The sequence below is a fragment of the Poecilia reticulata genome, chromosome 6, assembly GCF_904066995.2.
Source record: "Poecilia reticulata chromosome 6, P_reticulata-male-v2, whole genome shotgun sequence".
NCBI classification, from domain to species: domain Eukaryota; kingdom Metazoa; phylum Chordata; class Actinopteri; order Cyprinodontiformes; family Poeciliidae; genus Poecilia; species Poecilia reticulata.
The window spans coordinates 29,955,766-29,972,042 of record NC_088835.1 but is presented as its reverse complement, the minus strand read 5'-3'; the positions used below and the strand labels follow the sequence as shown (position 1 = coordinate 29,972,042).

Sequence of the window (16,277 nt, the reverse complement as noted above, 5' to 3'; positions counted from 1 at the left end):
CATTTTAATCTGAAGCACCAAACGTTAATGTTTTTGTTGTCATTGTTTAATGACAGCAGCCTGTCAAAAAAACAGCTGCATAGTTTCATTTAAAGCATTTTTCTGTTTTTAGAAGCACTAGAACTAGAAATGAAAGTACAAAAACTTGAAGTTTGCATGATGGGTCTCCATTTGATCTGTTTTCAATAATTGTTGTTCAGTATTTTTTGTAACATAAAATCACTGCATTATTTGTTTTTCTGCTCTTGAAGTGATGGAAGAAAAGGCCAAGTGATGCTGCAGTTCAGCTCTGACACAAGGTAGAAAAAAGTTTCCAGTAAAAACTTTTATATTTACCATAAAAGTTTACAGTTTAAAATGAATATGCTTTACTTACTTTTCTCTCATTTTAGTAACGGCAAACTAAAGACAAAGTTATTCAGGTACAGTCAGCTAAGCACATTTTTGCAATCATTTAAAGGAACAAATTACTGAAGTTTGTTTTTCTGTTTTTCAGAATTAACGGAAGATCCCTGACAGCATCGGATGTAAACAAAGTGTGCAGGAAACTGGTCCAGTGTCGCACCAGTTTGGAGCTAGAGTGAGCTTAATGATTGCATATCCATGAGCTTTTTATTCATAACATGAGAGGGCAGCTGCATATTTACGATCTTCTGTGTTTTAGGTTTACTCAATGCTCATTCGCTGAGAAATCTATCGAAAATCTGCGGAGAGTGTTGCCAAAGATGTCAACGCTGCAGAGACTAAAGTGAGACTTCAACATCCACGCAGAAACCAAAAATGTCTTTTGTTTATTGAATGTTTCACAAAAAGTTTAAACTTTTACTTATTAACAGTTAATAAAGTCAACAGTTAATTCAGCCGAATCTCAAAAGTCCCAGAATTTATTCGTTGTTCTGAAATGTTTGTCAAAGTTCCAGGAAGTGAACGTTAAGTTCCATAAAGTAAAGATCTGGAAAGTATCATGTCACAATCAAGCGCATATTAAAACCCCTGAAAATACTGTTTGTGTTTTGAAAAATATTTTGTGTTTTCCAGGAAAAAGAACCTCCAAGTTCTAGAAAGCAACTTGTAATGTTCCAGAAAAACATTATATATTTCAGAAAGATGCAAAAAATCACTAGTAATTTTGAAAAAAAGAGTCTTGAAGGTAACCAGAAAACTAACATTTTAGGAAAGCATCAGATTACAATCCGCCTGGTTGCTAAAATTTACTTCTAACTCCCAGGAAAGTAAATTGTTAGTTCTGTGAATATATTGTAAATATTTTCCAAACTATCCAGAACATTTCAGGAAAGCAAACTGGAAGCTATGAGGAGTATTAACAAAAAGTAACTTCTGGAAAGGAACATCTGCACTCTGACAGTGAAGTAAAATGCACTCTGACTTCTGGAAAGTAACATGTCAAATACTAAAGTTTATCAAATCACTTCGTAATGAAACCCAGACCCTTAAATTTCCTCCAGGTTTGAAGTTTCAGGAAGTGTATTCCACAGAAAAGTGGACCAAAGAACTAAAAAGCTGGAAAAACTCAGAAACAGGCAAAAAAAAAAAAAAAAGATTTCTTTTTTTTAGGTTTTTTATTATTTTGCAACCGAAATGACTACAATTATTATTTGCAAGAACTTTGTTGAATGTGAATCACAGATTATTGACATAATGTTAAAAATTAAAAAGCTTTCTCATGTGTATTTTTGTCTCTTTTAATTGCATGTTTGTGGAGATTAATGTCTATTATGACAAAGTACCAGAGAATACAAAGCTAAGCTTCTTCCTACTTGTTTAGTTTAAGTCACATGTAACGTTACTGTTGGTTTTACCTGCTTAAATAAGTGTTAAGGTCTCATATTTATCAAAGTATCTTTATCTGTAGCTTTGTGGCTAATTAATTGCTCTTCCTTTGTTCTTAGTGTTAGTAACAGCATCCTGTCCACTTGTGATGCGTTAACGCTGATCAGCTGTTTCCCTGAAAACCACCGAGTCTCAGCCGTGGAGCTCAGGTATTACTTCAACACGTCTCCATGGAGACAATGCATGAAAGTGTTTTTATATTTTTATGCGTAATATTTAAAGATTTTTAAAAAAAATTGTGTCAATGATGCCATTTAGTTAATTATTGCTTGTGACTCTTCAGTCCACAGGGCGAATCCTTCATTCATTTTGCTGGAGTTAAAGCAGAACAAGTCAACTGCAGGTGTGAGAGCAGCAACCGTAAACTTCTCTAAACGCTTTTATGTCGGTTTTCTGCTTCACTCGTTATTACTGTAGCTTCATCTTCGTCTGGTTTCACTTTTCATCCCCCTGCTGCTGTATGTGTGTGTGCGTTTGTTTGTAATACCTTGTGGGGACGATTTTCCTGACACATACTACGTTGTGGGGACCAATTTCTCCTTGTGGGGACTGGAACCTGGTCCCCACAATGGGAAACCCTGTTTTTGGGTCAGGGGTCAGATTTAGGGCTGAGGTATGAATTGAGTTTTGGTTAGGGTTAGGTATGTGATGGTTAGGTTAGGAAAAGGGTAAAGGTCAGGTTTAGGCTGTAGACTTGAATGGAAGTCAATGGAAAGTCCCCACAAAGATAGCCACGCAAACATGTGTGTGTGTGTGTGTGTGTGTGTGTTTGTGAAACTTTCCTGCACTCACTTGCTTTAAACAGGAAATAGTAACCAGTTTATTTTGAAAGTCCTGCACTCATTGCTGCACCTCCCTTCAGTTAAACATGTCCATGTTTGGTATCCATGGCAACATCAGACTCCAGAAGCTGATAAAACGTGTGAGTGATTTGAGCAGGAAGCATTTGAGTTTATGCCTCTGGGCTGCAGCACAGACGTCAGTGACCAGGCAGGAAACAAACAAAAAAAAAAAAACATTGTATGGAACTCTGGTAGTGCCAAAAAAGCATATATTTCAGTGATTCTATTTTATCTTTCATACCTATCAAGTCTACTGTTTCTTACTCCCCTTTTCTGCTGTGCTCCCATATTAGTATTTTTCTGCAAATATCCTGTATTACACCCAGGATCTTTTCTTTTATTAGGTAGAAAAAATAAATAAATGTTTGTATTTTAAAAAAGAAACAAAAAAGGAAGCAATTTTAGACATGTAAAAGTAAGTTTAGTAAGTAAAATCACAGCAAATCTCCAGTTTTGTAGATGATGCCAGTCTGTGCCAAGGGAAAACACCTATTATTTTTAACCGAGACATCTGTACATTTTTTATTTTTATTTTTTTTAAGTCAGCTACATCAATCTTTGCACAGGTAATGTGGATCTATGGTTTCCAAAGGCTTGTAGCCTCATTTATGATGTTTCTAGAAGGTTTATATTCTGTATAATGCACAAAAATTATGTCAAGGGACAAAAAAAAATCCTAATTATTTCATGTTCTATAGCAGCTGCTGTGATACTCAGACTTCAGATGAAGACTCCCAAGTGTACCAAAATTATTTAAATAAAGCTTGTAGTTGCTGTATTTTGTTTAAGATAAATCTAATTTGTTATTTTAAACATAGTTCAGAAAACCCTGTGCGGCTTATGAGGTGTAATGTATTTTATTTGGATGAAAGATAAAAACTGATCAATCTGTTTCTGTTTCCAGGTTAACAGATTTTTCTTTCAAAGAAAACTTTGTTTTATTGGACAGATTGAACCAGATCCTGCAGCAGAGCCGCCAGCTCTCTTATCTCGAGTACGAACCACTATCTCAAAACCACAACCACAAAACGACCATGTAATTTTGACCCTTCTTATTCGTTTAAATAAACTTATTTAATGCTTTTTCTGCTGCAGTTTATCAGGAAACCAGCTGGAAGACGAAGGAGTGAGATGTTTATTGAAGTCTCTTCCAAATATCAGAGTCAGCAGATTCATCAAGTAAGAAACATTCGTCTTTTTGTTGCAACTTGTGGCATTGCTGTTGTGTTCAGTACAACTCTCTGACCTTTAATCTTTATTTTCAGTCTGAGTAAGAACGGACTGAGCCAGCAGGGGGCGCTGCATGTAGCCACAGCACTTTGCACCTGCACTAATGTTTCTGCTGTGGAAGTCAGGTAAATCTATGCCAAACAATCAGAGCAGAAAAGAAAATGCCCCTTTTCCTCATAACTCTGTTGTGTTTTCTGCTAGTTTGGGAGAAGACGAAAGGTGTCTGATCTGGTTTAGACAAAAAGAAGGAGGAGAAAAAACTCTGAGGTGAGAAAAGAGACAAAAAAAGTAAAAATAATAAAAGCTCATCATCCAGTTGATATTGCAACGGAGAACAGATTGGAAACGGTTAAAGTTAAACAGCAGCAGATGCAAACATAGCAGACAGAATCAAGTTGTATTTGTTGAGAAAATGAATCATTTCTTTAGAAGGCTTGTTTAAGAATTGGGATAGAGATGAAGACACACCTTTTACTGGTTAAAAAACAGCCTGCTGTCTGCAGCAAACTGCATCGACATGTCTGGATGAGTCACAGAAACTTCTGAGAAATCAGGTTAAATTATGAGTCTTTCACAGCAGTTCAGTCATATTCTGTATTTATGCAACAAAGGGATTCAGAGTGCAGTCCAACATGACTGAACGATCAGAAGAAAAGAGTTCCTATAAACGCTGCAGATTCCTCCTCATTCTGGGTGTTCATTGCATCAGTTTCTGTTGTTTTTTTTTTGTAGTTTTTAAAAACATTTTCAGGTGGAATGAATGAAATATGCAGCATGAATGATTCAAATTTACTCATAAACAGACTAACATTTGGTTAAATGTCTCTTATCAAGTTGCTCTTCAACCACAGACTCTTTGTTGCCTTTAACAAGAAATTCTGACCTGAATTTACCCGACTTCTGGATAGAGATGGTTAACAGTTCACACTATCAAGTAACATAAATAAAATTTAATAAATACCTGTTAGAAATGGGCTGCACAGTGGCGCAGTTGGTAGAGCTGTTGGTTCTGGGTTCGATTCCCGGCCCCGGTCTTTCTGCATGGAGTTTGCATGTTCTCCCTGTGCATGGTGGGTTTTCTCCAGGTACTCCGGTTTTCTCCCACAGTCCAAAAACATGACTGTCAGGTTAATTGGCCTCTCCAAATTGTCCCTAGGTGTGAGTGTGTGTGTGCATGGTTGTGTGTCCTCTGTGTCTCTGTGTTGCCCTGCGACAGACTGGCGACCTGTCCAGGTGACCCCGCCTCTCACCCGGAACGTTAGCTGGAGAGGAACCAGCTCCTCCTGACCCCACCAAGGGACAAGGGTGTAAAAAAAATGGATGGATGGATGGACCTTTTAGAAATTAAATATTGTTTCTTTGCTCTTTCTTCTTGTCTTCCAGTGTCAGAGACAGCAGGCTGCAATGTGATCATCTGCTCAGATTAGCAAATATCGTCTCAGACTGTCTGAGTTTGACCAAAGTGGAGTAAGTAAGATTCAGTCTTAAACATTTTGGAGGTCTAATAATACATTTTAAGTATTTTTGTGCTGAGTAAATTGATTTTGTTGATTAATAAAATGTGTCTTTGAAGACTTAACTTTTGGAAAATCTGATTTTTTTTTCCACTTTGGTTTTCGTAGTTCATAGAAGAGACTTTTTTAAAAAGTATTTTCTTCCATTTGTAATTTCTTTTTTTTAAAAAAGAAAGCGTGAGAAAAAATATCAATTAAAGTCTGATTTTAGATTTGTGAATTATTTCCAGAAAATGTATTTCATCCTACATGTTTTCAAGAGCTAAAAAAATAGAAATATAAATCATAGAAATTTTCTTGAATTGCTGATTTACGTTTATTAATTAATTTATGTTTTTATTGCTGCACAGATTAAAGAACAACATGCTGCAATCTGAGTGGATTGAAAACTTTGTGACAGCTTTGAACATTAATCTGAGAGGATGTACTATCAGGTGAGATTCTTTTTATTTATTTCACCAAAATCAAACGTTTTTCTTTTCCCTCAGTTAGTTTCAGGTGCTAAACAAGCAGTGGTTTAATGAAACCGCTGACTCGCTGCACGATGACCTGCTGCTCTTCTTCTCTTTTCTTCATCAGTGTTGACGAACGTTGGATCGGCGGCGATGATGCTGCGTCTTTACTGCGCCGCTGTCTGCAGCTCCACAAACCCGTCCAAACCGTCAGGTGAGACTCCAGACAAACCCTGAACTCACTGCGGGACGTTCAGGAAGGGAGTCATGAATGTGACTGGCTTTGTTTTTCAGGATTGATGGCACCACACTACAGCTGGCTCTGACGGACAACATGGACAGGTACCGCCTCAGGAGAAACCCGTCAACTTCACACATATCCGTTTTATGTCCCTTTGACACACATAAAACTTTTACAGATCATTAGGGGAACTTTAGGAAACTCAAGTATTATTTCCTAAATGTTATCACACTTTAATAAGAGCCAAATTTGCGGCAATTATTAATAAAACTAGCAGTTTAGATTCAGTCATAATTGGAAAAACTATTACTTTTTTGATCAATATTAAGGAATTATTTACTTACTACAACCTCACTTGTTTCGCTGAAAAGCCACTACTAATTTATTTCAAGAGAAAAGTAGACCAAAGCCTTGGTAAGATTTTATATTTTCAGTCCTCACTGAACATTTTCTGTAATTTCAACACGTTATATCTCAGTTTAAATCACATAAACACCAACATCGATTTATTTTTTCTGTCGCTGTGCTGACTGATTCTTCTGATCAAGTTTTATTTTTCATGAAAACATTGAGAGATTAAGTTGTCTTTTCTTTTTTTCCCCACCAGTGATGTTGCATTTTCAGCTCAGTCAGCGGTTAAAAATATAAGGTAAGTGACAAGATGAGAAAAATGAAAATTAGTCCTGCAGATAATGTGCAGCCAAGATAACAACCGTCACATATCACACTTACAGATTTAACTGCATCTCATTTTTCATGAAATTAAAATCAGTTAAATCTACAATATTCATCCTGTAGTTGGTGATGTAAGCACTGTAAAGCAAACTGACAATAACGGTCAACTCTGGATTTTACTGTATTTGTACCGTAAAATTCTGGCAACCACAGCTGCCGTATTTTACTGTAAATTGTACACGTTTGTTTTTTTTACAGTATATTTTTGACCCCTAACATTTTGTCTTGTGAACATTTTGATTCAAGCATCTTTTTGGAGCATTAAAATCTTTATCCTCTCCTTAGTTTTTAACCTAAAAATATATTTGCTCTGTTTTAGTGTCTCCAACAGCAGCGTGGAAGGAGCCGGATTACTCTGCTCTCTTCTGCCCTCGTTGCCAAATCTCTCGTCTCTCAGGTGAACATTTTCGCCATTTTCTCTAACATCAGGAGTTTCCTGCGTGACGATCACTTCCTGTTTTCCTATGCAGAGTTGGAGTCAAAGACGTCACTGCGGCGGAGGAGCTCTTACACGTCATCCTGAGCTCCACGTCCATTCAGAGTTTACAGTGAGCAACAAAACACGAATTTAATTTAGTAAACATTTTCTCACTGCACCCAGTTACTGTAAAGATAAAATTACAGCTTCTTTTTAGTTTTTTATGTTTCCCGCATTAAAAAAAGAAAAGAAAATGTAGATAAATGCAACTGTGGAAAACCAGCAACACATAACATATTTTTATCATGTTACATTATTTAAAAAAAGAGAAAATAAGTGAAGCAACAGTGGAAATGAATATAAACCGCATGATTACAACAGCTTTAAAAAACATAGTTTTCTCATTTCTCGCTGTTTTATTAGCCTCACGTCTTCTTTTCATGGTTATTTTAGTTTATTGACATTGCACTTCACAGACTTTTATTTGCATAAATGTCTCAAGCTGCCACTACAAACATAGACAATTTGGTTCCACGTATCCAACAGACATCTTTTCTGTAAATCTTTTGAGTTGTTCTTTGAAGCAGTTGAGACTCAAACGGAAGAATAAATGCACAAAACATGTACATTTTGCAGAAGACGTCCCGTTTAACACATTAAACTAAAACTTTCATTTTAATCATGACTGTAAATGTTAACCTCATTTCCTCTCTCCTCTAGCTTGTCTGGTGTCCTCATAAGTGACGCGGCGGCTCAGACTTTGACTAGACTGTTGCCACGCCTTCGATCGTTCAAGTAAGTTAATATGAAGAGCTCAGAATAGTCTGTTCTTCCATGCAGCTTATTGTTGTATTAATGATCTGTCATGCAGCAGCGTTTTTGTTTTCCTTCTCCTCTGCAGTTCGTCGCATTGCGTTTGGTCAGCAGCTGGACGGCTGCAGTTTATCGAGACGTTGAAGGAGAGCGCCGCTTTGGAAGAACTTTGGTAAAACCTCAGTTGATCAAATGTTCCCGACTCCATTTAAAAGTCAAATATTTGTATATATGTGTTTTTGATTCATTGTTTCTTAGTCTGGATGCAGCGATGCAGCTGAATGAAAACTGCAGCAGACGTTTGGCACAAACTCTGAGGAACATGAGAGCTTTACAGATTCTCAAGTGAGTCAAAGTTTCTTCTGTCTGAGCTGTTTTATTGGACCAGAACCTGCACAGGAAAGTTTGACCTAATAAAATGTGAAAAGTTTAATACAAATCTCTATATCGTGAAAATAATAACATAAAATGCACCAAATCACAGAATAGATTAGTTTTCCTGACCAGAAACATTTTATGTGACTCTGTAATAAATACTTTTAAATCTTCATTCAATATCTTTGATCTATTAGTTATAAAACTGATCAGATCCTGCAAAGTTGGGTCTTTAAGCAGCTCCAGACATTTTGTTGGACCTTTTTCCTCTAATTAATTTCACTTAGCTAAGTGTCATCTGTCACACTAAGCATCTGAAATGTGCCCCATGTTACAAACAAACTCCACATCTGTGCATCTAATATAAAGTGGCGCAATAAAACTACATCACAGTCATCATCAAAATATGTGTGCATTATTCTAATCACATTAAAAGAATGTTATATTTTAAGGGTCAAGCATTGAGGCTGATGCTGAAACTCACTGTGAATGATGGGAAAAGTGTTTTGGTGAAGAAAAGGAGTTGGGAAAGTGGGGGATATTATGTAGGTAAAAATATGGAATAATTTTGTCTCAGCTGTTTGATTTTCTATTAGAAGACAAACAAATTACACAAAAACTAACAGCTGAACATTCGGGTCGCCTGCCTGAAACTGTCATTAGAAGGGCTGTGATGATGAAAAGTAATTTCAGGTGTGAATTAAATAAATGTGTGTCTGTTTGTAAAAGGCTGGATGAAATCGTAAAAAGTTCAGGACAGCCAGAAGCCGACGTTGTTCTGGACCTGCTGGCCGGGATGCAAGAACTCAACCTGATTCAGGAGATACAGTGAGTTTGTTTCCCTCACAGAAACTCGTTTTGATTCATCTGTGTCTGTCTTCCAGGGAAAAAAAAAATCTGAATTCATCTTTATTTTCAGGTTGGGTGGCTGGAGGATGGGTGATGGGGGGATACAGAAGCTAACAGGAATCCTTCCTGGTTGGAAAGATCTCAGGACGATCAGGTAATGAAACCACCGTCCATCTGCTACACACACATTGCTCCTCTCTCAACAATATGCACCAGTTTACGCTAACACTGTAAAGTTCATGCATTAAACGAAACGGGCTCTTCACTCAGATTCTGACTCTGGATGTCAGTTTCAGAAAAAAGATGCCAAATTTTCTCATATTTACGTCCTGACAAAAAGTCGAGTGTGCAATGTGCCATTTTCTAACTTAACCAAGTAACTATTTTACCTTCAGTTGTTTTTAAAATGGTGTATATTTCAAAAACAGCTTTAAAGAAATTTGACTTTGCATTTATCACCTTGAAATTGGCCTCTGTCTCTTTAATAACCTCCTACACTGCAAAAACAAAATCTTACAAAGTATTTTTGGTCGACTTTCTTGTGCAAATATCCTAGTAAACTCGAAATTAAATATGACTAATTTTCCTTAATATAAAAACATTAGTTATAAGTGAAATAATCTAGTGGAACTAAAACTTTTTCTTCAGTATTATGAAATAATATCGATTTCATAATAATATTTCTCTTGTTTCTTGGTGAAAAGTTATTTTTAAGTTAGTTTTGTCTTTATTCACTAGAAACTAGACTAAATTACTTGTTAAGATTTCCTGATTTTGCAGTGTTCTCTTTGTAATGGTATTATAACACGAGATAAATCTCACAAAAGTAAATATATCAAATATCAAACCAGCCGATTCTGACGTTCATTTTGAAACCATCGAAACAAGTAAATATAATCCACTCTACATTATTTTAGTCTAACAGCTAAACAAAATAACACATAAACAGAGGTAGATAATAACCAGTTACAATAACTGGAAAATACTTATTCACGGTTCAATATTCACTGATTGTTTCTGTGGAGCAGAAAATTATTCCTGGAAAAGTTTCACATTTTTGAGGATGAAGTCGTCAGATCTGGTTAGCCTTTTTCCCGATGTCAGCTGGTGCTTAAACCAAAAAGTGCATTTTGTCTCATTTGCTCTGTAAATGTTTAAACCAAACCAAGTGATTCAGTATCGTTTTTAATCATGTTTTTCTTCTCCAGTCTCTCCAAGAATCTTGTGAGTGATCCTTCAGGAGAGAAGCTGCTGGAGGCTCTGAGTGGCTGCAGGCGTCTGGAGGAGCTCCAGTAAGACAAGAATCTCAGAACCTCTACAATATCTGCTTCTTGTTTAGAAATTATTTCTGTAACACTATAATCTATAATCCAGAAAATTACTTAGTTAACTTCTACATGAGTGCAACTAATGATTATTTTAGTTATCGATTAATTGCTTAATCAGGTAAAAAAAAAAAGGCACATTCGGCTGATTTTTATTAAGACTTTTTTAGACAGTATAGCAAATAAATAATTTAATTCCTTTTTTAAGTGAGAAAATAAACATGTTTTTGCCTGAAATGCAGTAACATGCTGTTCTTTTTAACGATGAATCTGCAAGTTAAGCAAAATAAAAACTTCTAACGTGAAAATCTCAGCCTTTCTGCTTGACTTATCATCAGTGTGGGACTGATTGATATATTGATTATTTTTTTATTAACTGATTGATGACTGGATAGCAAACAGTGATAAGAATTTTTTTACACAGAATTTGAACCAGGTGAAGGTAAAACTGGTAAAAAAAAAACACCACTTGAGTTCTGGATTGAACATATTTACAGAAAACAGAGTTTGTCTAAATCTTAAAGGCAAAATGTGAATGTTTTTTGTTTTGACTTAATTATTGCTCTGACTGTTGTTCTTTTGATTAATCCAGATTGCGATTAATCGGTTACTGAATTAGATGATGATCATTTGAACAATCTGTTATTAATCTGATTAATAATAGAAAATGAGGGTGAAACCATCTGCTTGTCTTCCTGTTCCAGTTTGGCCAGTAACCATATTGGTGACCTCACTGCTGCCAGAATGGCTCTTGTTCTCCCATCAATGTCGCGTCTCTCTGTGTTAGAGTAAGATTTGTTTTGCTACATATTAACATAAATTCCTTCCTTCCGATCCTGTCAGTTTAATCTGCTTCTTATTTAGTATTTCAGAGAACTGTGTCGGAAACGAGGGCTTGCTCAGTCTGTCCAGAGCGATAATGAGCCTGAAGAACCTCAGAAAGATCCAGTAGGTTCTGATGGTTCAGGAATCTGATTTCAGCTGCGGTGAAGGAGGCATTGATTGTTTGTTTCTGCTTTTGTTTTGTTCATGCAGCCTGACCTCCGTGAGGAACTCAGAGCTGAGCGCCGTCGCTGCCAGTCTGAGCCACTGTCCCTTCATACAGGATGTCGGGTAAAAGAAGAAACTATTTAACACGCTGAACCAACAGGAAACTGTTTAACTCAGCAGAAATATTTACAGTAAAAATGTTTGGATTTGATCTGAATTTCTTCACTGGGATCCAAAGAGTTAACCTGCAGTCAAACTGATTCCTCCATTTAAGCTGATTTGTCTGTGTGACTGACAAAAACTTCACACACTGATTGTTTTATGCTTTTTTCAGCTTCGGGTGGAATAACTGTGGAGACGACGTGGCGCTGGAGCTGGCCAAAGTTCTGCCTGTTTGCCACGATCTGACTCGCATTGAGTGAGTTTAATTAACACATAAACACAAATATGACCGTGAATTAAAACATCAGAGACGTGTGTCATGTTATGTCTAAAGTAAATGTGGAGTATGCAATATTTTTGTCTATCTTAGTACATTTGAAACAAGACAAAACTAACTTGCAACTAAGTTTTCAGCAAGATATAGAAAGTTGTTTTAGGTCAGTAATTCCTTAACATTGATAAATAAAAGTTTTAGTTTCTCTGGCAAATTATTTCACTTAAAACGAGACATTTTCCCATAAGTGAAATAATCTTCTAGTGGAACAAGTACTTCTTTAAATCAATGTTAAGAAATGATTGATCTAAAACAAGCTCCGATATTTTCATGAAAAGTTACTTGTTAGTCTTTTTTTTTTAGAAATGCGCGATCCGATTTAATCTGAATCAATCCGGATACTGAAAAAAATTGAGATGAAATATTGGTGACAATGTTTCTTATCCACAAGTGCAGATCTATTCAGCCTAATTATGTTCTTTGTTTATTTTACATTATATTTAGAATTCCTCATTTCACTTTCTGAACCTTTTGAAAGGTTTGCTGCACTTTATTTTTACGTGTTTGACCAAGATAGTCAATTTATTGTTCTTGTCAGTTTCAGTTTCTTTATTATTTATTTTACATTGGCTTTTATACTCTTAATTGCACTAACTGAACAAATTAAAGTTGTTTTCTTATGTTTGACCAAACCTGTGAGGCTACTGGTGTATTTAAGAGAGCAGAGTTAGAAATTAAATTTGTAACTTAGTACATTTTTGTTTGTATTTTTGTTTTTAAAAGAAACATTTTAAGTCAATTAAGTTGTTTTTCTGTATCGGATCGGTTTCAGCTGATATCAAACCTCAGATATCAGAAGTGAAAAATGTAAATCTCTGCATCCCTTCTGTCAAGTTAGAAACTGGACCAAAAATACTTTGTAAGATTTTATGTTTTTGCAGTGTTTGGTGTTTAGTTGTGTTCAGTAAAAACTGTCCATGTGTTCTGAGGACTTTAATGTTTCTGTGCCTGTTTCCTTCAGCCTGGAGTGTAACAGTGTGAGCGCCGCCGGCGTGGAGGCTCTGGTCAGAGCACTACGGTGCTGCCCTGCTCTGCAGGTCATCAGGTAAACGTTCCCTCTTCACCTCACCTGGAAGCTTTTCATCTTAGTCTGAACATTCATTTCAACGTATTTTCTTTCCTTCAGGTTGTGGAAGAATAAAGTCTCCTTGAGTGAAGCTCAGAGGTTCAGCCAGATGGAGAGGAGGCTGAACTTTTCCTCCACCTAATGGGATTAGCAAACAAGTATATTTATTTGCAATACCATGTTTGCAGATGTTTTATTCGAAAATGTACATAGTTTTTCAGCGTTTTTCAGTTTAGTTTCACAAGAGAAAACTGCAAGTGGGTCCAAACTAACAAAAATGACATAAAATGCGACTTTTTATTTAAATATACTTTAGGAAATCACATAGATGATATGAAATGTCTTCCGATCTCAGTAAGGGTTGGGTAAAACTCTAATGAGCTCATTATTTTTATTCCTTGTCACAAAGTTTCTGTTGTGATACTAAAGGCCACCTTTTATGTGTTGTATTTCTGCAGACTCTGATTTAATGAGTCACTTTGCACTAACACAGAGGCCACATATGTGAAAAAAACACAATAAGTCAAGAATCTGCAGTAAACAGGAGGCTCCTCCTGTAATCATCATTAAAGGTTGTGGTCTCTGTCAGAATACGTATTTATTTTTGCTCTTTGATGGACAGAAAAGTGCAGCTTTATGTATTTTATTGTTTATTTATGTTTGAAGCAGTTTTAATTTTGTTCTACTTTCTGTTTAAAGATTTGTTGATAAAAAAGACACCAGACTCTGTTCTGGAATAAATGCACCTTGTTGTGAAAATCACTGGTGAAACCAAGAGTGCTTTTTAGGATTTCTATTCAGGTTGATATTTAGGTTCTCACTAACTTTCCTCTTTGCTTGAAATTCTCAGTGAAAACACTGTTTGTTCATTTTCCTGTTTGTTTAATTTACAAATTGTGTGCTGGTTTAATTTTATTTGATGCCATTCCTTTCATCTTAAAGACTGAAGATGATATCTTGCTGCAGCGCAACCATTTTTTTAATGTCTTCCTTTTACTTCTTTACTTTTATTTGCTGTTTGTTGTTTACATGAGTACTGATGCACTAGCTGTAGGAAATGACTTTTCCTTGCCAGCATCTTCAGTTTAACTGAAGATCCTTGATGGAAATAAAGTTTTTTTTATTGTGTGTTTCTTGTAAAAAGTTGAGCCTTTTTGTTTTTGTAAATTTGACAGAAAGGAATTGCTGTAGCTGAAGAAAAACATCTTTAAGAGCACATGGCTCCCTCTTGTGGTTACTAAGGGTGCTACAGATCTCTCTTTTTCATTGCATTCCAGCGCAATGTTGCGATTGAATACTGAAAGTCTTTCTGCTAAAATAAAAGGTTTCGATAAGACTTTCACGTTTATGAGAAAGCTGAAGTTTAATTTTCTTTTGTTTAGGATCCAAACGCACCAAAAATGCTGGACGCAAAATAAGTCAAACAATATTTATGCTCTTAAACATAAACATGACAGAAACTTTGTAAAGAGAAATCTAACTATTTGGAATATTTTGAGATGTTTTCACGGTTTAATACCGTCATCTGCTGACTGTATTGGTAGTGGACGGTTTTTTTTCGTAGTTTTTATTTTTTTTAATTTTTTTTTTACATGTGCAGCGGTTCTGTCTTCTATTTATTTGCCCACCTAAGAATATTACACAACCAAACATGAATACTCTGTTAAAAAAATCAACTTTCCAAACTGTTTTCTGCAGCGAAGAATCGCATAAACATACATATACGATGTTTTATTCTTGTCTCAATTAGTCAAAGCCTTGAAAATAGTTTTTCCCAAAACAAATATTTCATATTGTGTTTTAAGAAATTGTCTTGTCAGTGTCAAAATGTATGATTTCAAATAATTGCTGTTCAGCAGGGGTGAAAGTCAGGTGGTACGGCAGCCGGCAGGGTGCTGCGTACCCCTAAAATATGTAGTGGGGGTAGAGGTGCGGCTCTCTGCTGTAAAAAATCAACGGATTCACCGTGCAGCCGTGAGTTCACTCACTAATTAGCCGTGACTGATTAGTTTTTCAAGAACAATCTAAAACACGACTTAATCAGTTAATAAATCGCTTTTCCCCATTTCATATTGTTTCTGAACTGTTCGTGCTTTAGCAGCGGTGCGACACGTCGATCGCGGAAGGTTTTGAGTCGATCTCGGCATCAGGTGACAAACTGAAGCAGCCAGGACGCTGAAACCAGCACGTCCTCTGGGTCCTTATCAAAACGTTCGTAACTTTATTAAAGAACAACAACAACAAAAAAAAAATAAATAAACACAACGTGCTCAAATTAATGACCCAACAACAATAATAATCTCAGTAATTATTGTGTCAACAAGGTGTTGCGCAATTCTGTGCGTTTCGGTTTCATTACCAAAATAACTGAGCAGGAGTTTAAAATTAACTAATCTTTGGGGAGCGCTTATTAATGATAGCAAAAATAAATATCAAGCCTGAAAACCTGATATCGTAACGGACTGAATGTTATGTTTTTAAAGTAATCTTTCTGGTCGGCTTGTGGAGCGCAGGCTGTTGCCACGGCAACGGCTGTGCCTAAATGACAGAGAGAAAAATGTGCGAGTGGTTTCGAGTTGATCACCTGTTCGGGTTGTTTTACCTTTGTTTATCTTTGCATTGGCTCTTTACAGCCGCTGCAGTTTGTGAACGTTCAATAAACGACAAAGTTGGACTAATTACCTCGTTCTTTGTGACGTCAATCACAACAAACTTCAAACATGGTAAATATGTTTCATTAAGTATTTAACAAATAAATGGCTTCTACCGCGATAATTATGTGAAATTAAATTAATTGTCTAATATAAAAAAAATAGCTTGGTGCTGTTGGGCTCAGAGTCTGAGAGGCTTTTCCTTTATCAAACAATTTTTTTTGCCTCTTATTTAGTGGAAATATTGATGCTGATGAAGCTTTCTCCAAAATAATAACCTTTTTCAACCTTTATAGCTCCACTGTTGAAAATGAGGCTCTAACATTCACAAATGACATTGAAATAAAATCTAGTCCAACATCTGGTTTGAGGTGATTCTTCTGGAACCTGTTGGAGGAAAAATATCCCAACTTCAGAAGATGAGCTTTA

General features: G+C 36.0%; 1 protein-coding gene across 2 annotated transcripts in view; it reads left to right on the top strand.

Annotated features, from left to right (window-relative positions):
- nlrc5 (NLR family, CARD domain containing 5) overlaps nucleotides 1–14,327 on the top strand; it is a 32,933-nt gene extending 18,606 nt beyond the window's left edge. The window contains exons 27-55 of one of the 2 annotated variants that reach the window (XM_017305091.2): nucleotides 252–299; nucleotides 393–422; nucleotides 497–580; nucleotides 665–748; nucleotides 1,911–2,000; nucleotides 2,135–2,194; nucleotides 3,643–3,687; nucleotides 3,789–3,872; nucleotides 3,959–4,048; nucleotides 4,125–4,190; nucleotides 5,307–5,390; nucleotides 5,788–5,871; nucleotides 6,017–6,103; nucleotides 6,184–6,231; nucleotides 6,738–6,779; nucleotides 7,185–7,262; nucleotides 7,336–7,413; nucleotides 8,004–8,078; nucleotides 8,185–8,268; nucleotides 8,355–8,441; nucleotides 9,201–9,299; nucleotides 9,391–9,474; nucleotides 10,529–10,612; nucleotides 11,350–11,433; nucleotides 11,510–11,593; nucleotides 11,681–11,758; nucleotides 11,970–12,053; nucleotides 13,093–13,176; nucleotides 13,258–14,327. In XM_017305091.2, the coding sequence (XP_017160580.2) occupies nucleotides 252–299; nucleotides 393–422; nucleotides 497–580; nucleotides 665–748; nucleotides 1,911–2,000; nucleotides 2,135–2,194; nucleotides 3,643–3,687; nucleotides 3,789–3,872; nucleotides 3,959–4,048; nucleotides 4,125–4,190; nucleotides 5,307–5,390; nucleotides 5,788–5,871; nucleotides 6,017–6,103; nucleotides 6,184–6,231; nucleotides 6,738–6,779; nucleotides 7,185–7,262; nucleotides 7,336–7,413; nucleotides 8,004–8,078; nucleotides 8,185–8,268; nucleotides 8,355–8,441; nucleotides 9,201–9,299; nucleotides 9,391–9,474; nucleotides 10,529–10,612; nucleotides 11,350–11,433; nucleotides 11,510–11,593; nucleotides 11,681–11,758; nucleotides 11,970–12,053; nucleotides 13,093–13,176; nucleotides 13,258–13,339 (2,191 nt within the window). In that variant the 3' untranslated portion in view covers nucleotides 13,340–14,327. Of the gene's footprint in view, nucleotides 1–251; nucleotides 300–392; nucleotides 423–496; nucleotides 581–664; nucleotides 749–1,910; nucleotides 2,001–2,134; nucleotides 2,195–3,597; nucleotides 3,688–3,788; nucleotides 3,873–3,958; nucleotides 4,049–4,124; nucleotides 4,191–5,306; nucleotides 5,391–5,787; nucleotides 5,872–6,016; nucleotides 6,104–6,183; nucleotides 6,232–6,737; nucleotides 6,780–7,184; nucleotides 7,263–7,335; nucleotides 7,414–8,003; nucleotides 8,079–8,184; nucleotides 8,269–8,354; nucleotides 8,442–9,200; nucleotides 9,300–9,390; nucleotides 9,475–10,528; nucleotides 10,613–11,349; nucleotides 11,434–11,509; nucleotides 11,594–11,680; nucleotides 11,759–11,969; nucleotides 12,054–13,092; nucleotides 13,177–13,257 lie in introns of both variants that reach the window. The other variant, XM_008412667.3, reaches the window with a different exon arrangement.
- The last annotated feature ends 1,950 nt before the right edge of the window (nucleotides 14,328–16,277 follow it).